The sequence below is a fragment of the Diuraphis noxia genome, unplaced genomic scaffold (genome assembly GCF_037042655.1).
Source record: "Diuraphis noxia isolate RWA-SAM2 unplaced genomic scaffold, SU_Dnox_SAM2 contig0001, whole genome shotgun sequence".
In the NCBI taxonomy this organism is placed as follows: domain Eukaryota; kingdom Metazoa; phylum Arthropoda; class Insecta; order Hemiptera; family Aphididae; genus Diuraphis; species Diuraphis noxia.
This window is the reverse complement of record NW_028301711.1, coordinates 92,821,131-92,845,886: the sequence shown is the minus strand read 5'-3', so window position 1 is coordinate 92,845,886 and position 24,756 is coordinate 92,821,131. Positions and strand designations below refer to the sequence as shown.

At 31.8% G+C, this 24,756-nt stretch overlaps 1 protein-coding gene across 1 annotated transcript; it reads left to right on the top strand.

The window, feature by feature from the left end:
- Nucleotides 1–547: 547 nt before the first annotated feature.
- On the top strand, nucleotides 548–24,756 carry LOC107166903 (calpain-B-like). Its single transcript, XM_089219742.1, has 15 exons — nucleotides 548–791; nucleotides 6,192–6,381; nucleotides 6,536–6,605; nucleotides 6,802–6,919; nucleotides 6,980–7,114; nucleotides 19,892–20,072; nucleotides 20,156–20,313; nucleotides 20,405–20,658; nucleotides 20,785–20,948; nucleotides 21,052–21,272; nucleotides 21,352–21,394; nucleotides 21,462–21,600; nucleotides 22,688–22,815; nucleotides 22,892–23,087; nucleotides 24,318–24,756. The coding sequence occupies exons 2-15, from the start codon at nucleotides 6,196–6,198 to the stop codon at nucleotides 24,401–24,403; spliced, it is 2,079 nt and encodes a 692-aa protein (XP_089075868.1). The 5' UTR covers nucleotides 548–791; nucleotides 6,192–6,195; the 3' UTR covers nucleotides 24,404–24,756.

Here is a 24,756-nt window from a genome sequence, read left to right as displayed (position 1 = left end):
CAAGTAGGTATATTATAATTAATTATAAAAGTATTATTATTATAAATTATATGAAGTAGATTGTAGATAAGTCCTTAAAAAAATTCACGCGAGTAAAAAAAAATGGTGACGCGTATCAATTAAAATATTTTTGTTTTTAAAATATGCACCGATAATATACTTTTCTCAGAATAAATCGTAGGTACCCACCAAAATTATTGTACTGTCGCCATTTTTAAGCAAGCCAGAAAATATAATTGTTAATATGTCAAAAAAAAACTCTATCGGTAGGTAGTGATTTTTTTGTTTTTCAAAATCATGATACGATGACGATTATATTGGGTGGTCGTTGGTAACTAGATACCTATTCATAATCTACCGTCGTGTCTTGTATGGTGTTTTTGATTTTTAATCAGAATCGTTTTATATTATAATACGATGTACAACCGTGTCAGCAATGCTTTGGGGACGCCTGCACGTGACAGTGGGATTCAGAGAATACGCTACAAAGACTGAGATTCAGCAAATTCCGGTCACCCGAGACACCGCGTTCTCGAGCACCACAGAACCGATCACGGAGTTAGTGTGCTCACATGTCACAGCTCCGTCGTTGTTGACTTATAATTTATTATAACCACTTATCGTTTTGGTTTTTTTTTTTTTTTAGTGAAATGCACTCATTACCTGCCATTCAGTAGCGAATAAATTGATTGTCTTTATTAATGTATTTCGTTGGACGTTTTGCATTCGGTTTTACGTCCATGCTTCAAAATTAAAAAAGGTTGTTTCTGTACAATATTTATCAACATCGGGTAAGTACCTCTCCAAATCTGTAATAAGTTAATTAGGTTGATAAATTTAAATTACGAGTGTCGAGTACCTAGCTGTACGTAAGTAGTAGGTACCTACTATAGTACTATTCTAGGTATATTGTATGCATTATAATATTATATAGAGACATATAGAGTGTCCCGTGAAGATATAGCCATTGGCCGTAGAGGTGGACTCGCCGCTCGGATACAATCTAGTGTTTCGCCGTTTTAACTGTAAACTAAAAAATTTTTTTTAAAAAGTCACAATAATTGAAAATGTTTCGATATTTTTTTTCTTTTAATTAAGTTTTCACACTTACACATATTATCAATAATATTATATGATTGCCGTTAAATGATTTTATAGTACTTTACAGTCTCTACATATATTGGCATAATATTGACATTTACGTTCTGGATCTAGTATAGAAAGAACAGACAAAACATTTTTAAACCATGGGTACTGCCATTATAGTTTCATATAAATTAAAATTGGGTATAAATTTGCTTAAATATTATACCATATACTATATAGTATGTAACAATTAAATGAAAAAAAACAGCATATAATTTGTAGTTAGATATTTTTAGATAGTTATTTTAACTTTACCTGATAAAATGTTGTACAATCGTTATTCTTACATTTATTTTATTCAAGACTTGTCATTTATGAAGACAATATTAAGTACTTAGGTACTTAATTATAATTAGGTAAATAGATAATAGAAATATAATTTTAATTTTATAATACCTACAAGTACCTGCCAATTATAATTATTATTCAATTATTTTATTGTATATAAATATTTTATGCAACTACAGGGTTTAGGAGAATTATCAATAAAGCAAGTCGACGAGTTCAGTCAGATTAGGTTATTTTCAAAAATGATACTTCCATTTTTTTTTTTATTTTTTTTTTTTAAACTGTATTGGTATTGGTAATTAAATCATTAGTTTATATTTATGTAAAGTAGAGAAAATGCATAGAAATCAATATGTTTGAATTTTTTTTCAAAATAATATTATGATTATAGTATATATTTATGGATACAACAATTATGTTTTCTTCTTATACACAAAAAATAAAGTTAGGTAAGTACCTAGTTATTTATTTATCTGTCAGCTGTCACACATATTATACGTTATGTATTTAAACGCCGATGTGAACTATTAAAATAAATGACACATTGACATTATGCTATAGCTAGGTACTATAGTATTATGTGAAAAAAATAAAAAGATAATAATAATATTATAGTCTTTTAAGTTTTAATACAAACAATTACATTGAATTGTGTGATAAGTTATTCGTTTACATAATAGACGTATATTGTTATATTATCGTGTATGTCTGAATAATGTACACACATTGTATCATGAAACACTTTTTTTTTAGTAGAAGTTATTATGATTAAGATGAAAACGATTCACATTACCCACAATTATATTATATTATTACATTATAAGTATCTAATAATTATTAGTGTAAAAAACTTTAGTATTTTAATACTGTGTTATGTACTGACGTCCCGACTAGATACATATTATATATGTATATATATGCATGTATATATTAAATCAGTCAATGACCTGGGAATTTGGATAGGACTTAGATGGCTCGGGCAGACCGGTGAAATACCTAAGAGAAATCGTTATAGTAATAAATTATGAAATTAAACATAAATAGCAATTTGAAATTGAAAAATAATCAGTGAATAATAAAATTAGTATAGACCTTGTTTTATAGTTCTGAGAATTATATATATATATTAATAGATATTATATAGTATGACATAATATCATTGACATTATTTGAGTGTATAAAATTACACTAGTACACTAGAACTACGTACTTTTATATCAATGTAGCGAGCTGTGACTTTACCTATATTTACCTATAAATCCATAATAATAATAGTGATAGAGCGCAACGGCGTAATGACAATTATATTAATAATAATAATAATAATTCATGTGGCATTATATATATCACTAATCATATTAATATTCATTAAAGTAGGTCAATAGTGTGTTTTGCGTAAACGGGTATCTCACTATCAAATAAATGTGTAAGGGACATCCGGTTGTGTGGCACGTGTAGCATTATGACCCTGAATATGATATATACGGGGATATTAACTGACGCGGGGATTAGGGATTTTCTCTACAAGAGGAGCTCGTCGACGACACGATCGTCAGGCGTACAATAAGACGACTAGTGACTTGGACGGCCAGAAGACCACACTACACTCAGTCACATCTCGCTCAGCCATAATTAATTATTTTGACTCAGACGAAATTCTATTTAAAATATTATTTGGACTTGGTCGAATTTCATTAAATAACTGTTTGGGCTTAAATACATTTATACTATTACAATAAATCATCAAGAGTTGTCTATCTTTCATCTAACTAAATTTATTGATTTTCCGACTGAGGATCGTTACATCAATAACAGGATACCACAAGGCGACTGTGCGAGCGCGGGACGTCGCTGTTTCCTGCAGGAATTCGTATGGGCGTGTTTTACGATAAACGTCGGGATAGTCTAAACAAAAAACGATATCTTATCGTTGGGAGAGGAGAAGTAAAGAATTAGGCCTATATAGGAGAGACTCGAATGGACTAAATTCAGACGTGAACTGTCCGAGTCAGTACGAGCACCTTCATGACAGCCAATCTCTTGAAATTGTAATTAGGACCTTTGAAATATTTCAATCGAACGAGTTTGGGGCTTAGAAAATATTCGAAGAATCTGGTTTTTCTGAATAGGTATACCAATGAACATCACTTGGTTGAACTATCTCTAGGGTTTATAATAAATTTATTGGTGTGTTAAACTCAGTCAAACTTAATATAATTAATTAATTAATTAGTAAAAACAACTGTATGTAGGATCGCTACAACTATTTAATATTTAATTTCTTACTCAAATAAGAGGTGTTGTTTTACACCGAAATGTTAGATAACAAGTTATTTCAAAACTCCATTAAATTAGTACCTATACATGGTAAATATAGTACATATAATATAGATGGCAGTAATGCGAAAGCAATTCCTGCGGCGTTGTCGGTTGAACCTTAAAAAAAAAGTACATATATGCATATATATGTACCTACTGAAAATTATATTATTAAAACATCTTAAAATGTATAGTATCAAGTTTTTGTTATGTAAAAAACGTTATCCTATCATCACATGGAGAAAAAAAGTTCTATATATGAGTATACCGACTATAACGTAATAAATCACAAAACCACATTATAATGTGTTAAGTTGACATTCTTGATATTTTCAATTATAATATTAAGACGGACTACTCGTGTTCTCTGATTTTCATCTTGAAAAAAATATTTAAACTTTCCAAATCATAATATACTATGTTCAATTTATATTTTCGTTATTTGAATTGTAGCTTTAAAAATATAATTCAACAGTATATACAGCTAAAATATTTAATCAATCAAACATTATTTAAATAACATATCTAGATTATTCCTATCTATAGTTTTGCCTAAGTATAATTTTGGTTCATGGAGAATTCTAGTGTACCTATATTTTTTAGAAAGAAAATTTAAAAAAAACCATGATTTTAACGTAGATTATCGGGATAAGGATCACCTGTTTGAGTTAAAAGAAAATGGTTGACGGTATGAAATAATAATAATAATAATATGTAAACATTTAACTGCACTTTTCACTAAAAAATATGTATATTATAACTAACTACACCATAAATAATTGAATATTAATATATATAATATTATATATACATTTTATTTTGTGTAAAATAGATTGTGTTTGAATTCAGGAATAATAGTATACTATACTATAATTATAATTATAACACATACTAATTATCTGAGCGAGTTTATTGAATTTATAACCAGTGTATTGCCGTATTGGTATTCATTCAACACAATAGCGAAAGGTGGGTGACGAACTACGGTTAATTGTTAAACAGTATTAATATACTTATTATTACGACGACGTGGACACGTGGTAATAAAATCTAATTAACATAGGTACTTTAGTACTTATTACTTATAGGTATAGTACCTATATCAGTTGACAGTAGATTATATAATTTTGTCTAGTTGGTAGTTTGGTACACAATATTTACCAATCAAAAATTGTTAATTATTTATTTACAAGATTTATATCTATCTACATAATCATCACGCATTTTGTACTTTTGACTTTTGTGTTATTATTTTAAGTATAAAATGTTTCATAGGTATGATTTTAGTTTTTGACAATGTTGACAGATTGGTAGGGTCCTGCCCTCTCATCAATTGTCTGCAAATATTTTTAAAATATATTACTTTATGTAATATATGTAAGTAGGTAATATGACATTACATATTTTTTGTCTCATCCACTTTCATACATTTGATATTATATATTATATACCTACATCTGTCTACTTTTTACTTAAATGAAAAATATTTTTAATAAAACAAATTACCTAAAACATATAAGCACTTATATATTATTCATCAACATTAGAATTACAATGATCGATTCAAAATATTGTAAATGTATAAAAAAATAGTACTATCTTTTGAGTATCGATTATCTTCCAAACAAATTGAAATATTACTTCTTTATCAGTAATGTAGGTATCATGTAATTACTAATTTGTTACACTACTATTAAACGTCGTATATAATATTTTGTGGGTGGATCCGATATCTAGGTACTATGAAAAACCCAAATAATGAATCGCTGTTTAAACTTCAGAAAATAATTTCCTCAAATTACGTTTAATAAATTATTTAGGTTAGATAACTAATGAAGGTTTAATACTTCTATTAAAATAAAAATGTTTGTAGAGGCTAATTTTAATATTGGACGGTTAAGCCTCTCTACCCCTCCCCTCACTATCAAATTGCGCATACTTTGCTAACTCCTGACAATGTCAGTTATTAGAATATAGTTAAGCAATAGGTTCATTGTAATAGTAAGCACTAGTAATTATTTGTATTAATGTATTATACCATGAAGCAATTTTAATGATATTGATTAATAATTATACTTAAAGTACAGTTCACGAATAATATGAAATGTAGAATATAATTGAGATATAATACGATTCTAACGAATTGACAATATTAATATTATCTTAGGTATATAGTATAAAGTAGGTACAATGACTGTGTATAGTTTAAATATTATAATGTTATCAATATAAGATTCATCTAAGAAACATTGACCTTTAAATTCAAACTAAATTATATTGTTATTATTATAAACACAACAATTATGATATATTTAATGTATTTTAAATAATTTGATTGTGGCACGTTTGTGTGAAACAGTCTAGTTTAGTACGTCTAGGTATATACATCAATTGATTTTTAATGTACATTTGTTCATAAAATATATTTAATTCTTCAGTAAAATGTTTAATATTGGCGAACGGGGTTCCGGTGTTCGACAAAGACCAGTTGAATTTGTTCAAAATTTTGATGAGCTCCGACTCCAATGCCTAAAACAAAAAATACTATTCAAAGATCCAGAATTTGATACATACGATTTATCTGTACAAAATCTTCAAAAAAATCAGCTTGAGTGGCGAAGACCAAAGGTGAGCATATTATATTTTACATAGGTACATTCTATTAAAATTGTAATGTTAAGTTGTGTACTTAAATTATGGGCCTTCCTACGATCATGCTTTGTATGAGGCTAATAATTCTTTGAAATAAACACAATAATAATATTAAAAATGCAATTATTAGGAAATTACAAATGATCCCAAATTTTTCGTGCAAGGGGCTTCAAGATTTGATGTAAGGCAAGGACGTTTAGGTAAATAACAGGAATAATATATTTTTTAAACTATTTGTAAGTATTGGTTTTGATACGAAATATTTTAAATCCATTTATATCATTAAAGGTAATATTAAAAACTTATGAATAATATCTATAAATAGGTATTATTATCATTAAACATAAGTCACAACACTCATAACTAATATTAACATAAACTTTTTTATTCTGGAAGGTGATTGTTGGTTAGTATCTGCCATAGCAAATTTGACTTTGGATGACAAACTTTTTTACAAAGTAGTGCCTTTTGATCAAGGATTCCATATTAATTACGCTGGAATATTCCATTTTAAGTAAATATATGTCAAGCTCTAGAAATCCATGTGTTAATTTGACTTTTAAAAATTGATTAGATTTTGGCAGTATGGCAAATGGGTTGACGTGGTTGTCGACGATCGTCTACCGACTCATAAAGGAGAGTTATTATTTGTTAAATCATCAACCAAAAATGAATTCTGGAGTGCTCTGTTGGAGAAAGCTTATGCCAAGTAAACATTTAGCATAATTTTTTTAAAACACTGATCACATTAATTTATTTAAGTATAATTTTTTTTAAATTCTGGGTTAAAACTTGGTCATTTCAAGTTTAAAAAAGTATTAATAATAAATTATTGTATATTTCGTGAATAGTAAAATATAATAATATGGGAAAAAAAAAGTTTCAAGTTCCCTCAAATAATATAATATTTGAATTACAACAAAATAACAAAAATTATTATTCTTTGTGTAAATATCTAATTTTTTCAAAATTTGAACTTCAAAACCCTATTTAATAGAATTGAGTTTTTACATTTTTATATTTAATTAAGTACCAAGAGATTAATATCATATGAGTTTTTTTAGAATCTTCATTACATTTTCAAGCGTTAGTTATGACAATGTAATATAATATTTTTGGAATCTTGCATTGCATTTTCAAACTTCTGTCATAAATAGTAAAAATGTACCTATGAATTTCTAACTACACAATAATTTTAAAATTTTTGTAATATTAAATTTTGTTAAAATATGAACTTAAAATTTCAAATATTTATACAAATAAGCCTAAATATTGTGCTTATGTATGTTTAATATTTTTAAATAAGGCCACATAATTATATCTTAAATAAAATTTTGAAACATTTTGACTAGCTAAGTCTAACATTTATATATTCACTTAAAAAAAAGCGGGTAAGTGGGTATCACTCTGCTGTACATTGGTGGTGGGGTGGACCTCTGACTAAGGTAGGTTAAATTTGAATGCAATGGTAGGTATCATTGTATACGAAAAACTATTATGAACGGAGACGGTTTACCTGTCTAGGATATATTATAGATTATTAAAAATTTTCAAATCTAAGATTTAAAAAGAAATTTTTTTATGAATTTCTAGCTTAAAATAGTTTCCGAATTTTCGTGATTTTCACGTATGTTGTCAAAATTAAAATTTAAATGCTTGTAAAAAAAATGTGACAGTGCATTTTTTTATTTTTCAACTGCTATTTTAAAAATATTTTAGGAGCTTTGTATTAAATTTTCAAATCTTAGGTATAAAAGAAAAATTTCTTATGAATTTCTACGATAAAATAATTTACGAATTTTCGTGATTTTTACGTATTTTATCAAAATTAAAATTTGAAATTTGAATGCACGTAAAAAAAAATTTTTGGTTATATATTTCTTTTATTTTTCAATTGCTATTGTAAAAATGTAAAAATATATTATGAGCCTTGTATTAAATTCTCAAGTCTTAGAATTAAAAAGAAAAACTTTTATGAATTTCTATCTAAGATAATTTGAACATTGCCGTAATTTTTATGTATTTAGTCAAAATTCAAACTTTGAATGCTTTAAAAAAAAATTATGCAAATATATTTCTTTTATTTTTCAACTGCTATTGTAAAAATATGATAGGAACCTTGTATTAAATTTTCAAATCTTAGATTTAAAAAGAAAAAACTTTTATGAATTTCTATCTAACATAATTTGAACATTACCGTAATTTTTACGTATTTAGTCAAAATTTGAATTTTAAATGCTTATAACAAAAAAAATCGTGCCTATGTATTTTTAATATTTTTCAACTGCTATTGTTACAATGTGTTTGGAGCCTTGAATTTAATTTTCAAATCTTAGATTTAAAAAGAAAAACTTTTATGAATTTCTATCTAAGATAATTTGAAAATTGCCGTAATTTTTACGTATTAAGTCAATATTTGAACTTTAAATGCTAATAAAAAAAAATCATGCCTATGTATTTTTATAATTTTTTAATCACTATAAGAATAACTTACGAGGAAATTTGTATTAAATTTTCAAGTATTTTGATTGGCCAAAAAAATTTTATCGACACTTCAAAAGAAAATATTCAGAAAAATTGAAAATGTCAGTTGTCTATAAATATCTCAAAAATGAAAAAAGTCAAAATATTTTGAAAATTAAATCATGTAAAGAAAATGCCAATATAAATAATTTGTGAAATTTTCAAGTATCTACGACTAGTTATCATAAAAATAAATTGACAATCAAAATGTGTATTATATTTTTTTGTATAGAGATGAATTTATTTAGATGAGTCTCAACACCATAGGCGTGCGCAGACCTTTTTAGCAGGGTGGGCCAATTCAATTATGATTAAGGTACTTCAAGAGATACTTTAAAATATTTAATCAATTCAATTTTTCAATTTTAAATGTATTTAATTTATTATTATTATTGAAAATTGTAATTTGTAATTGTATTATATAATAGTTTCAAGAAAAAAAAAGCGGGTAAGCGGATGTCGCTCTGCTATACATTAGGGGATGGGGTGGACCTCTGAATAGGGTAGGTTAAATTTGAATGCAATGATAGGTATCATTGTATACGAAAAACGATTCTGAACGGAGATGATTTATCAGTCTAGGATATATTATATTTAAATATTGTCATATATTCTATTTTGAAACAAATTTTTTATTTTTCAATTAGGATACATTTTACATAAGGCATGGTTAATCAATTTTTCCAAAAAACATTGCATGCAGTTAACATACTTCATAATACCATATATTATCATATATATACATATACCGGGTTTGAGAATAAATCATTATCATTATTTTTTGAAAACTATTGGAAAATGTTTACTTTTGACTTGTATAATGCACCAAGGATATTCACTTTTACATCGGAAACCACCCCCAAAGTTTGAAATTGAAGCATTATTTCGACTAGTTATGCTGTGCACAGACACAAAAACAAAAAAAAAAAAAAAAGACACACATCATTGTAAAATCAATACATTCATCACTTCGTTCAAAATCTAAAAGGTAGACAAGTGGGTACCACTCTGTTGTACAGTAATATTGCGGATATGTCGTTGTAATGGATGTGTTATATTTTCTGAGCGGAGACTCAAAATTGTGTTACCCTAGTATACTAATTGTATAAATAATTAAATTTAATAGCAATTGAAAATATCTCATTATGTGCTATGGCTATAAGCCTATAAGTACCGTCACTTCCCGGTAATTTTGTTTTCGTTTTTTGATAGATTTAGAAAATCTTCTTGGGAATCTTCTACTAACATTTCTAATGTTAGGTATGAAAACAAAAATTATTTTTAATTTTTGTTGAAAAATAATTTACAAAACTAGAAAAAGTTCTCATGGACATAAATAGAACAATAACAGTTAAAATATTTTGAGAATTCTAGTATTTATATGGATATTGACTAATAATAGTTTGTATTAAAATTAAATTTAACAACAAAGTGTTTAGATGAAACATGTGCTTACACATAGAAATTGATATTTTTAAAATTAACCGAAGTTAAGGGGGCGTATTTTACTATTAAGCAATATTATTTAAATTAAGATTATTTCTTATTAAATCGTCATCATTGTAAAATTAATATATTCATGTTCTATACGCTTGGAATCTAAAATATTGAATTTTAATGTCTAAATGTAATCTCAAAATTAGTTTATTTTTTGAAAATTACATTAAGTATAGAGAAAGTTATAATTTGAATAGCAAAAGAATGTTCTTATCTCTCAATGTCTTACGATAAATATTTTGTAAATAATAACAATATTTAAAAAACTATTGTGATCTTATATTAAACGTTTTCATTTTAAAATCCAGAAAATAAACTTATGAGAAATTTTGTGTCAAATTTTATGGATTTTACACTATAAAATAATTTGCAAAGTACGGTACACCATTTTTAATAATTAATAATTTGAGCTTTGAATGTTTATAAAATAAACATAAAATAATGCGTGAAGATAATTTTGATATTTTTTATTTGCTTTAAGAAAAACTTACGAAGGACTTTGTGATAATTTACAAGGTTTTTTATTCTCAAACAGATAAAACATCAAATATAAATCGTAAAATAAATAATTATAAACTGGAAAATGTCAATTACCTACCTATCTATAAAAATCTTAAAAAAATTCAAGATATTTTTTAACATTTTATCATGTATAGTAAATATCAATACAGGTGATGGGGAATGAAAGACTACATCTGTAATCGGCGTAACTCTGGGAGGGGATGTTGCATAACGTTGCAGAACTTCTCATTAAGTACTGCATGATGGTAGTTTTAGTAGCAGTGAAACGTTAGAGCATTCACCTTAGAGATTCTCAATGGATCTCATCCTTTTAACTTTTCCCGGACATTTAGTCTTTCAAATCGTGACGTTCTTGGCCACCCTGGTCACCCGATCTCTAACTTTGTGACTTCTTCCTTTGGGTTATCTGAAAAGTCATGAATCATTCAGAATTTAAAAAACACAATTAGAAGATAAATTTCATGAATTCCAGTGGACTTATTGGGAAAGTGATAAAAAACTTTGATAAGCGTTTCCAAAAATGAATCTCCATTCACGGACGCCATTTGTCGGATATTCTGTTTCAAACTTAATTTTTTTATATCCAATTAAAATTTCGTAAATTTGCAACAACTGCTATTTATTTAACTCTCTACCTAAAAAATTAAAAATGTGGTCCTTTATTCTCCACCATACTTTATGAATATTCATGATTAATATTCAATGAAAATTTAAAGTCTTGCTAATTTATTTATTTTTTAACAAATTTTATTTTGTTAAAAACTATGTTTACATTATCTTTTTTGTGTGTTTTAATTATTTTTAAAAGTAATTAGTAATTTTACTTTTGTTTTCCTAAAACTAAAATCTAATTTAGTACTAGAAGACTATCTGTTGGCGCTGAAAATTTTATCGCGATATGCTAATGCGAGCGGTGCGCGGCAACGTGGAAGTTCTTATCGGTCTGTCCACTTTTTTCCGTCTTCCCCGAACACCACTCCTTCTTTTTGTGTTTTTAATTGTCAAATTATTATACCTGTGTATTATTTATTCTCTTTGTTTATATGTTCTCTGTGTTTTAATTAATGGTCGGTTATTGCCGTACGATTATTATCTTAAATACCATATGTTCCTATCAATTATTATTATTATTATTGTTATTATTATGCGGCCAACGCCCTAATTATTATTATTATTAATATTGGCGTCTCGGTGTCTACGTGTTTTTTTTCTTATGCCGTATATGGTTATGTTGTTTTTCTCTAAGCCGCTACTGTAGCGTTGTTTTGTCGTGCTGAATTATGTAGTGTTTTCTTTTGTAAGTCGCATTGAGCGCAATCATCAATTATTATTATTATTTTCATATTGCTGTAAGATTTGGTTTATTCGTTGTCAATGCGATACGAAATTTCATTATATTTGTCTCGCCAGTAAGGCGTAAAATTCATTGGTGTTGTTTTTACTATTTTATTCATCACTCGATTTGTCGTGTGTGACTATCACTACTTCGACTCCTACTTAAGGTTAGTACCTACGTACTCATATATATTGCATACCCGTCGATTACGACTTCGGACTGTTCACCGTTGCGTAAGACCGCCAGCACTAGCCGTGTTGCGTGGGAGGCCACCCAGGTTGACAAGGTCCTCAGCTTCCTCGAGTTCCTCGAGGCCATCTTCATCTAAGCATCGTGCTGTCCACACCCGCGTAAGACCGCCAGCACTCGCCGTGGTGTGTGGGAGGCCGCCCAGGCCGTCCAGACCAACGTCATTGCAAGCCAATCACCTCAAGACCTCATTAATTTAAGTTTAGTTTAAGTATTGTCCCTGACTTATTGTGAGCTCTGTGGTCATTGCACCAGACCGGATCGACCACAGAGACCCCCGCCCATAACTAAACTGTCACATCCTCTTTCCATTGTACATTAGTTCCTGTCCACGTCGTCGTTGTTCGTAGTGCATTTCATATTGCCTATCCTAGAGAGTATAAGGCGACGGCTCTTTAGTTGCCTACCTACGCCCCTTAACAGAGTCTTATACTCTTCGCTCTCGGACGTTACCGAGTGGTCCTTCGGGTACCCCAACATTTGTTGGTCGCGTACATTTTTTGGTCCTTCGGGCCGGATTAGTAAAGAAAACCGCGACCCTATGGTAGTGGTACACAGTCCCTGTAATCTGTATTTGGTATCTGGCTGTGATGACGTGTTGATTTGTCATTAAACTTCGTTTGGTTTAGTTGTCTCATCACAATTTGAACGATTAAAACAGTTTGTTTTATTGTCATCCAACTACATATCTTTCTTCATAATTTTTGTTGTTACAATGATCGCTCCATCGTCAATGACATATGCTGATGCAAAAGCGCGGATTGTCCGTGCCATTGCAAAAATCACCTCGTTTGTCGCCGCAGCCGGTGACTATAAATCTGAACGCTCGAATGCGGGCAAACATGCCAAAATTTCTAAAATGTTGTCTGAGTTAAATGACATCCGTAGAACTACCGAAGACGACCTCCAAGTAATGGAAACGTCTGTTGGTAAGAAGCTAGCCCCTCCAGAAGTCGTAGACAATAAAGAGAGTCTGAAACTCAGTTCTGAATTTGACAATTTGTATTATGAACTTGCTGCTTTTGCTGATGTATACCATTTTTCGCTATCTCCTGGCATGGATACTTCAACCGCCCAAGGTGCACCAAACCAAAGCTTAAACAATTTGTCCCATTATCAACTACCCAAACGGACGTTCCCTACATTTTCTGGAGTTCTGACTGAATGGCAAGGCTTCGAAGATCTATTCAAATCAATTTTGTCCCATGCACCTGATCTACCTGACGTCGAACGGTTTGAGTTTTTAAAAACTTCTTTACAAGGTGAAGCTCTGTCATTGGTGGCACATCTTCCGTTAACGTCTGCAAACTATAATAAAGCTTGGGAGGTGTTACGGGCGCGTTATGGTAATAAGCGAGATTTGGCCCGGCTTCATTTGGACGCGTTACTAGCACCTCAAACAGTGAATTGTAACGACGCATCATCTATAAAAACTCTTCTTACGACCATTCTTGAACACACCGCGGCATTGGATAACCTAGATTTTGTAACTCGGCAATGGAGTCCTATCCTGGTTCATATATTTGAGAATCACCTGGATTATGACCTTCGTGCGCGATGGGAGATCACAGTTGGAGATCGCCATCAACCTTCCTTGAGTGATTTTGTAGATTTCTTAAGAAGTCACGTTCGTTCAGCCGAGGCTCGTGCTGGCAATTATTCGTCAAACCTATCCTCTGGTACCTCAAATCAAAAACAGTCTAATAAATCACACACATCACACTCTCGTCCAATTTATCGACCAAAAGTGATGACCACCAATACAACACTACCTACTGAATCGTATAAGAATGTACCTGTCATCAGTAAATGCCAGCTTTGCAATAAACCACACTCGATTCGACAATGTCAACTGTTTATTAGTAAAAGTCCTTCTGATAGGTTTCAGCTTGCTAAAACACACCGTCTCTGTATAAACTGTCTCGGCTGTGGCCACTCGTCTGCTGCTTGTCCTTCAAAATTCAAATGCCAATCGTGTAAGCGATCACACCATACGTTGTTGCATTTTGAATCAACTCCAGCCGCGACTGTTTCTCAACCTAGTGGGTCCATGGTAGTTCAGTCCAGTGATCCACCAAGCACAGTCACGTTAGTCGTAAAGGATCAGCCCCATAAAGTGGTGTTATTATCAACTGTGCTTCTCGACATCTGTGCTGCTGACGGTCGTCATCATTCGTTTCGAGCCCTCCTAGACAGTGGTTCTCAAGCCAGTTTCATAACGCAAAAATCGGCTGACATTCTCATGCTTAATCGCCGTCGTTCACCTGTAAATATAACCACGTTTGCCAACACGAATACTACTCCTGTTTGTGGAGCATCGGTTGTAATGGTGACGCCTCATGGAAAACAATCGCCCATCCTAAGTGTTGACGTTTTGATTGTACCACACATCACAGGCAAGACTCCACAAATTTCGATCAAACCTGGAAAATGGACACATATCCACAACTTGCCCTTAGCTGATCCGTTATATCATCTTCCTGGTGAAGTAGATTTTCTTTTGGGTGCCGACATTCTGCCATCCATATTGTGTGACAGTCTCGTATCGGGTCGTGTAGGTGAGCCCACTGCATTGAAAACTATATTTGGTTGGGTTTTGTTTGGGCCAACCACTTCAGCTGCACCTTTGTCACTGACCACAATGTGTGTGTCAACCTCCATCAACCTTGATGCGACTTTAAGAAAGTTCTGGGAGCTGAAAGAACTGCCTGTAGTTCACCACTTCAGTCCAGATGACGAGGCTGCAGAAGAAATCTACATATCTACTACTACTCGAACCAGTTCCGGTCGTTTTATGGTCACCCTACCTTTTCGAACGCCATTTCCATTGCTAGGTGACTCTAAATCACATGCTCTTCAACGGTTTAAGGCGCTTGAATTCTGTCTAGCTCGAAAACCCGATCTGCGTCAGCAATATGTTGAATTTATGCAAGACTATTTGTCAAGTGGGCACATGGAACTTGTACCATTCAATGAGCGGGAAAATCCATTAAATTACTATATACCCCATCATTGTGTTATAAAACCTGACAGTAAGACAACAAAATTGCGTGTGGTGTTCAATGCATCAGCTAAAACTTCTATTGGCGTTTCCTTGAATGAGAGTCTGTATACTGGTCCAAAGTTACAACCAGATATCCAGATAGTACTACTCCGTTCTCGTCTCTGGAAATATCTCTTTATGGCTGATATCAAGCAGATGTATCGCCAAATTTTAGTTCAACCACCAGATCGAGATTATCTGAGAATCCTTTGGCGTTTTTCACCCTCGGTTCCCATTGATGAGTATCGGCTTTGCACAGTAACATATGGGACTTCAGCCGCACCTTTTCAAGCGCTGCGAACTATTCGTCATCTTGCCACACTCGACGGTGCTACATGGCCGATAGCTGCAAATGTGTTGCTCAACGACACTTTTGTCGACGATATTTTAACTGGTGCTAACTCGGAAGAAGAAGCACTGAAATGTCAAAATCAGCTGATAAATCTCTGTGCACTTGCACAATTTGAACTCCGCAAGTGGGCCAGTAACAACGTAAACATTTTACAAATGGTCCCACCAGAAGCTCGTGCAATGTCTGTATCAATTTTGTTCAACAGTGGCGAACTATCTGATTTGAAAATGCTAGGGTTAAAATGGGACCCATCCGCTGACACCTTCTCCTTCAGCGCTCAGCCATCAGCGACTCAACCAACAAAACGATCTGTTCTTTCCGATATTGCCCGTGTGTTTGATCCGTTAGGACTATTAGCTCCCATGACTTTTTTCACAAAACATGTCATGCAGCAGCTGTGGATTTCCGGTGTCAATTGGGACGATCCACTCCCACCTGATATTGCAGCTTTGTGGGCCCGATATCAGTCCGAAATTCAACTCGTTGAAACCATTACAATTCCTCGTCGTATAACCTATGATCATGCTATTTCTGTACAGCTCCATGCTTTTTCCGATAGCTCTGAAAAGGGCTATGCCGCAGCAATTTATCTCCGTGTGACGACTGTAACATCAGTTCATTGTCACCTGATAACAGGAAAATCGAAAGTTGCCCCAATAAAGCGTTCCACAATTCCCCGTTTGGAATTATGTGGTGCCGTTTTAGCTGCGAAATTACTCCGTATAGTTTCTGATGCGTACACTGATCGTATAACTATTGATGAATTACACGCCTGGACCGATTCCACCACAGCTCTCGTTTGGATCCGATCGTCCCCTCATCGATGGTCCACCTTTATCGCTAACCGAACCAGTATGATACACAAGTTGAGCTCACCTGCAATCTGGCGCCACGTTCCAACAAAAGATAATCCCGTTGATTGCGCCTCACGCGGCCTGTTTCCATCTGATCTCTTCAATCACGCATTGTGGTGGACTGGTCCATCGTTCTTGTTAAGGCCTCCAGATGAATGGCCAAAATTGCTTTTGACTGAGCTTGAAGACTACGACGGGCCTCCTTCTCATGAAGCTCGACCACCTACTGTTCTCAACGTTGCTGTAGACATTCCGATTATAAATTTGTTAAATCGCGTATCTTCATTGGAGAAGATCCTTCGTGTAGTCGCTTACTGTTTTCGTTTTTCCAAGCCACGGTCTGACGCCCCAACTACCAACGTTATAAATGCCGATGAAAGAGCTGGTGCGCTCACCGCTTTGGTATTCTTAGTTCAACGTCAAACTTTTGCCGTCGAAATTGCAAATCTGTCAAATGGTGTTCCCTACTCAAGATCATTTCGACGTTTAGACCTATTTCTCGATCCCGTTGGTATTCTCAGAGTGGGCGGTAGGCTGCGCAATGCAGATATTCCGTACATTCACAAGCATCCAGCACTTTTGCCTTCTCGTCATCGTTTAACGGAACTAATAATTGATCACAATCATCAAGTATTGAGTCATCCTGGAGCTATGACACTCCAATCACATTTACAACGTGAGTTTTGGATTCTGTCAGCGAGACAAGCTATTAGATCCCGACTGCGTCTATGTATTCCATGCTTTCGCACAAGACCTCAATCGGTGCAACCAAAAATGGCTGCTCTTCCTAAGTACCGAGTACAACAAATAAAGCCGTTTGCTATAACAGGCGTTGACTATGCTGGACCGATAGCTGTCAAGGGCTCCCGTGGTCGACCATCCTCCAGGAACTCAGCCTACATTTGTTTATTCGTCTGTACTGTCACCAAAGCATTGCACATCGAGCTCAGCTCTGACCTCTCAACCGAAACCTTCCTGTTAGCATTCACTCGCTTTGCTGCTCGTCGGGGACCAATCAAAGAGGTCCATAGTGACAATGGTACTAATTTTGTTGGCGCTGCGAACCTCTTAAATCCATTGCATACCTTCATCGCCTCAGAGAAATACCAAACTAGCGTGCGCAACCATTTGGCAAAACACCAAACAACTTGGTTTTTCAACCCTCCGTCATCTCCTCACTTTGGGGGGCTGTGGGAGGCTGGAGTAAAGTCAACTAAGTCTCTAATCTATCGATCCATTGGAACACACTTACTCACAAGTGAAGAATTGATCACTTTGCTTGCCAAAATTGAGGCCACGCTGAACTCCCGGCCTTTGTGTGCCCTAAGTAATGATCCTAAGGACTTAGAGGCGCTGACACCAAGCCATTTTTTAACACTGGAGCCTTCAACTTCTCTCCCCGACCCTGATTTGAAAAATGTATCACTCTCCAAAATGCAACGTTGGCGCTTAGTTGCCGACCTTCACCGTTATTTCTGGACCAGGTGGAAGAATGAGTACTTATCCACTCTGCAGCTGCGCACAAAATGGTCTGATCACGGAGAACCGCTGAACGTTGGAGGTCTTGTTTTAATAAAGGAACCCTCACACCCTCTGTCTTGGCGACTCGGACGTATTGTGCAACTCCATCCTGGACAAGACGGCGTATCACGCGTTGCTACTGTCCATACGTCATCTGGTATATTGACTAGGCCAGCTGTTAAGCTGTGCCCATTGCCTCTTTGTTGAAGTTCCTTCAAAGTGGGCGGTGATGTTGGCGCTGAAAATTTTATCGCGATATGCTAATGCGAGCGGTGCGCGGCAACGTGGAAGTTCTTATCGGTCTGTCCACTTTTTTCCGTCTTCCCCGAACACCACTCCTTCTTTTTGTGTTTTTAATTGTCAAATTATTATACCTGTGTATTATTTATTCTCTTTGTTTATATGTTCTCTGTGTTTTAATTAATGGTCGGTTATTGCCGTACGATTATTATCTTAAATACCATATGTTCCTATCAATTATTATTATTATTATTGTTATTATTATGCGGCCAACGCCCTAATTATTATTATTATTAATATTGGCGTCTCGGTGTCTACGTGTTTTTTTTCTTATGCCGTATATGGTTATGTTGTTTTTCTCTAAGCCGCTACTGTAGCGTTGTTTTGTCGTGCTGAATTATGTAGTGTTTTCTTTTGTAAGTCGCATTGAGCGCAATCATCAATTATTATTATTATTTTCATATTGCTGTAAGATTTGGTTTATTCGTTGTCAATGCGATACGAAATTTCATTATATTTGTCTCGCCAGTAAGGCGTAAAATTCATTGGTGTTGTTTTTACTATTTTATTCATCACTCGATTTGTCGTGTGTGACTATCACTACTTCGACTCCTACTTAAGGTTAGTACCTACGTACTCATATATATTGCATACCCGTCGATTACGACTTCGGACTGTTCACCGTTGCGTAAGACCGCCAGCACTAGCCGTGTTGCGTGGGAGGCCACCCAGGTTGACAAGGTCCTCAGCTTCCTCGAGTTCCTCGAGGCCATCTTCATCTAAGCATCGTGCTGTCCACACCCGCGTAAGACCGCCAGCACTCGCCGTGGTGTGTGGGAGGCCGCCCAGGCCGTCCAGACCAACGTCATTGCAAGCCAATCACCTCAAGACCTCATTAATTTAAGTTTAGTTTAAGTATTGTCCCTGACTTATTGTGAGCTCTGTGGTCATTGCACCAGACCGGATCGACCACAGAGACCCCCGCCCATAACTAAACTGTCACATCCTCTTTCCATTGTACATTAGTTCCTGTCCACGTCGTCGTTGTTCGTAGTGCATTTCATATTGCCTATCCTAGAGAGTATAAGGCGACGGCTCTTTAGTTGCCTACCTACGCCCCTTAACAGAGTCTTATACTCTTCGCTCTCGGACGTTACCGAGTGGTCCTTCGGGTACCCCAACATTTGTTGGTCGCGTACACTATCCTTTAAGTTAAAAGTAAGTTTTTACTGCTAGATAGGTATACATAACATCTACACACAAATCACACACATTAAGTAAAATTAATATATTTATCACGGATTCAAATAACATATACCTATTAAAATAAAAAAAACTGTACTTGCTAGAATCAACGGTTCATACGAAGCTTTGAAAGGAGGTTTCACAATGGAGGCTATGGGAGATTTTACTGGAGGTGTATCAGAAATATATGAATTAGATAAAATACCAAATGATTTTTTCATGATTATGCTAAAATCTTTTCAACGTCAATCGCTCATGTGTGGCGATATATTTAATTTGAAAATGGTTAGATATTCAATTTTTCAAAAAATTATTTTTGTTATTTGAGTCATGATTTTTAAATTTTAAATAATGTATTATTGTTTAAGCCTGATACAAAAGACAAAGGATTATGCACAGGTCATGCATACAGTATTACCAAGATAACTTATATACCACTGCCCAAGAGTAATAGTATAATACCTCTGATTAGACTTCGAAATCCTTGGGGCAATGATTATGAATGGAATGGTCGTTGGAGTGATAAGTAAGTTATTATTATTATGTAAATATCTTTCTTTATATTATTATTTACAAACATGTTATTTTAATGAATTTATTTAAAAAATATTTTGTAGGTCAGATGAGTGGTCATCTATACCTCAACAATTAATACAGTTAATAGGACTTACAAATGAAGATGATGGAGAGTTTTGGATGTCATACGAAGATTTTCTTAAATATTTCACTGCATTGGAAATTTGTCATTTGGCTCCTGACTATTTAGACAGGGAACAATATGGGACAGACGCAGGAGAAAAATGGGATTTGAGTATATTTGAAGGCGAATGGGTCCGAGGTGCAACAGCTGGTGGATGTGATAAATTTCAAGGTAGAATACTATATAATTAGATAATATAATCATCAAATATTATAATATCAATATATTATTTAATTATAAACTAGATATTTTATGAATTATAATCATATATATGCTTGTATAAAATTGATCATTTAGATACGTTTTCAAGTAATCCTCAGTACTATATAACATTAGTAGATCCTGACGATAATGACAATAAAGATATGTGTACAGTAATTATTGCATTAATGCTCAAGGAAACGCGTTTAAAACACAAACAGAGAATTAAATCATTGTCATTTGGATTTTATATTTATAATGTAAGTAGGTATTAAAATACAAACATTTTTAAAAGATGTATTTTAATAATCATAAAAATGTACCATATTATTTTTATGATACAAAATATATTATATTGTTTAGCTTAACACATCAGTGTCTGTGCCAAAACCATTGGACACACAATTTTTTAAAAATAACGATCCTATAGAAAAGTTTTTTTCCTCTGAGTTCAAACCAAGAGAAGTTTGTAAGAGATTGATTGTACCTCCAGGTAAATATTGTATTGTACCTTGTACATCTAATCAGAATGAACAAGGTGCGTTTTTACTCAGAGTATTTTCAGAAAAAAAAAACAATTTGGCGTAAGTGAAAGAAGAAATTATTAAAAAAAAAAAAAACTATAATTTGATATAATAATATATTATGTTTTTTTTTCAATAGGGAGTTCGATAATGATGTAGGAATGTTTGAAATCGATGATAGGGTAAAAAATAAAAAATGATTGAATGTAATATAAACAATTTTATATTAAAATTATATATTAATTTTAGATCAAAGAATTGACGATTAACACTAACAAAAATGATGATTCAGTTGAAAAATTAAAAAAATACTTTCTTAAAGTAGCTGGAAAAGATAAAGAGGTTGATTGGATGGAGCTTAAAAATATCTTGGATTTTGCTATGAAAGGTATTTTTTTTAGCTATGACAATATGGATTGCCAACAGCCATTTAATATGACACCGATTTAATGTTTTTGTTGGCATGCATGGAAATGTCACAAAGTTGTGTAACTAACTAAATGAACATTATTAAATATTTATAATTAAAAACTAAAAGAAATATACTTTTTAGTGAGTGGTATTAATTATTACAATGTACCGCAAGAAACCTATTAGTTGGTAATATGATAAAACATTTTAAAGCACATTTAAATATGTTATGAAATCTTACTTAAGTTTGTTTTATGAGTAATTTTTGTTTAAAATTTTCCAATTTTTATATTCATACAAGTTTAATAAATTAAAAAGAAGATAAGACGTGTAAAATAAATTGAAAAAACGATACGATCGGTATCAAGAAAACTTCATTTTCAAAATATATTGTGTTGTCATTTTTTGAAGGTATTAATACTTTAATTTATTCGAATTATGCCAAGGACGAAATATAAGTATGTTTTTGACAAAACAGTCATTATGGAATGTCCATAATAGTTTAAATAATACACCTGCTGTAACGATCGTAAAATATTTAATGACTATAGTAGGCAATTAATTAAATTTGGAATTCTTACATTACAACACAACGTAAGTAATAGTTACGGAATAGAACAATATATTAAGAAATATTGTGTTAGTCAAATAATATAATATATAATGATTAAAATAAAGACGAAATTTAAACTCTTTTAAACTATACCTATAATATAATTGTATGGATCTACATTCTACACAGTATATTTATAAAATTATAAGAAAATAAAGATTTCTTTAATTAAATCATACACAATTGTAAATAAAATTATAATTATACATTAATACGTTACTGTCTTAGAATTTACCAATTTCATGACATTTTTAAAATAAATTACTTCAATTTACTAATAATTACTCTATCTGACTAACTTTATCATAGCATTCATATCTATATGTAGGTACGGCATGAATTTATTTTACATTATGTGACTTAACTAATGATTAGGTAAAATCTCCATCAACGTATTGATTGTTTTATTAAATTAAACACATCGTTAATAATTAGAAAATATAATTGATAGATACTGGGAATACAAAATTTTCAAATGACGTATGTCGTTGCTTGATTGCTATGATGGATTGGGATAGATCAGGTAAACTTGGATTTAAAGAATTCCAAAGATTATGGGTTGACATTAGGCAATGGCAAGTGAGTAATTATATAGAACTATACATTTATATGGACTTTTATTAAGTTTTTAGAAATACTTAATTTTTTGTTTTAGGTTGTTTTTAAAACATACGATAAAAAAAACAAAGGTTATATCAAAGGATTTGAACTTAGACCAGCATTAAGTTTGGTAGGTTACCATATTAAAACACGAACCATAAACACGATGTGTCATCGGTATGCGAACAAAAAAGGATACATAATGTTCGACGATTTCATCATGTGTGCCATAAGACTTAAAACCACAATAGGTTAGTTAAGATTTTATTTACAAACTATTATAATCGCAAAGCAAAATATATCTCAAGTTGTGTTTGTATTGCTAACGGAACGGCAGTTGGTCGTGATTTAAGGTGAAACATGTAGACAAATTAATATGACTGACTGTATTTTGGTGGTAGGATTATTTTTAATAGGTGCTATTTTATATGAATTGATATTATTATACATTAATACTGTATGGTTGATATATTTAAGACTAAGAAGAAAAATTACATTTTTATATTAATTGATATTAAGCTGAAAAATAAATAATATCATGACTTGATTTCAAATGTATACTAAACTTGTCAATGAATCAAAATCTGTCTTTAAAATTAAAATAAATTCCTTCAATCTCCTAAAATGCTAATAGATGAGAAGATTTAATTACGTCCATTGTGTGTGATGATTATAGTTCTTTATCGGCTTAATTTATGTCATCATAATATTTAATATGATGCATTTATTAAGTAAATAATTATCACATATTTTTTTAAATAGTCATACGCCAGATTATGTTATTGAATCATCGCATTCTAAAAACGATTAACTATTACATAATTAGACCCCAGAGATCGTCCAGTACGAAATTCCACTGACTTTATCTTTTTCGTATACACCTAAATTTCATTGGTAGGTACTGAATTTTACATATTTGATTACAGTATCACATATCAGTAGGTAGTCAAGAGTGCATTGAATGTTCGGACATTTTACATTTTATACCTAATGTTCTAATTAATATTTTATAGATATTCACCTAAAAAGGCGTTTAAGGTGTGACATGCAATTTTTTTCAAATAACTGATAAATGTACGTGGTATAAATTTATGATCTTGCATCTCTAAAAAAAAATTTTTAATCGTTTCTCTTATAAGACAGCCCCAAAAATTGTCAAAAATTCGAGCCGTTCGATAATTGAAGTATTTGTACAACGGAACTACGGGAGCCTACTTTAGATCGATTACCCCATTTTTTAAAAAATTATTCACATAAATAAAAAAGCAATTTTTATAAAAGTAGACATTAAAAAATAGCAATATAAACATTTTTGGAGATGTGTTAAAATTTAAAAAAAAGTTGAAAAGCTTATCTCGAGAATAGACTAACTGATAAATTCTAATCTGTGTTCAGCATACACTTAGAGCTTAAACTTAATATGTTAGAATAATTTTGATTAATATTTTTTCATTTGTTTAATTGGTACATTTTTGTTTTAGATATTTTCAAAGAACGTGATTCTGAAAATAAAAATGTTGCCTCATTCACACTTGAAGAATGGGTGGAAAAAACATTTTACTCATAAATTTAAATATACATTTTGTTTTATTGCGAACATTATAATTTTTTTTAAAATACTATTTACCTATATTTAAGTAATAATTTAAAAATTTAGTTATGCGTTAGTCATTATAAAGTTATCATAGTGATTTATAAAGAACTAAATGATATACCTATTTTAAATTTTTTTATTGATTTAGGTAGTTAAAACTTGACATCTTTAATTTTTTAACGTTTATTGAAAGCGCTTAAATAGCAAATAAATCTAATATGTAGGTAATTAGAAAGTTTTGTTTTTAATTTAAAACATTATATCAGTACTTAGTTACTTTCATTAAAGTTAATTCATTTATTTACAAATTAAAAATCGTTGAACCT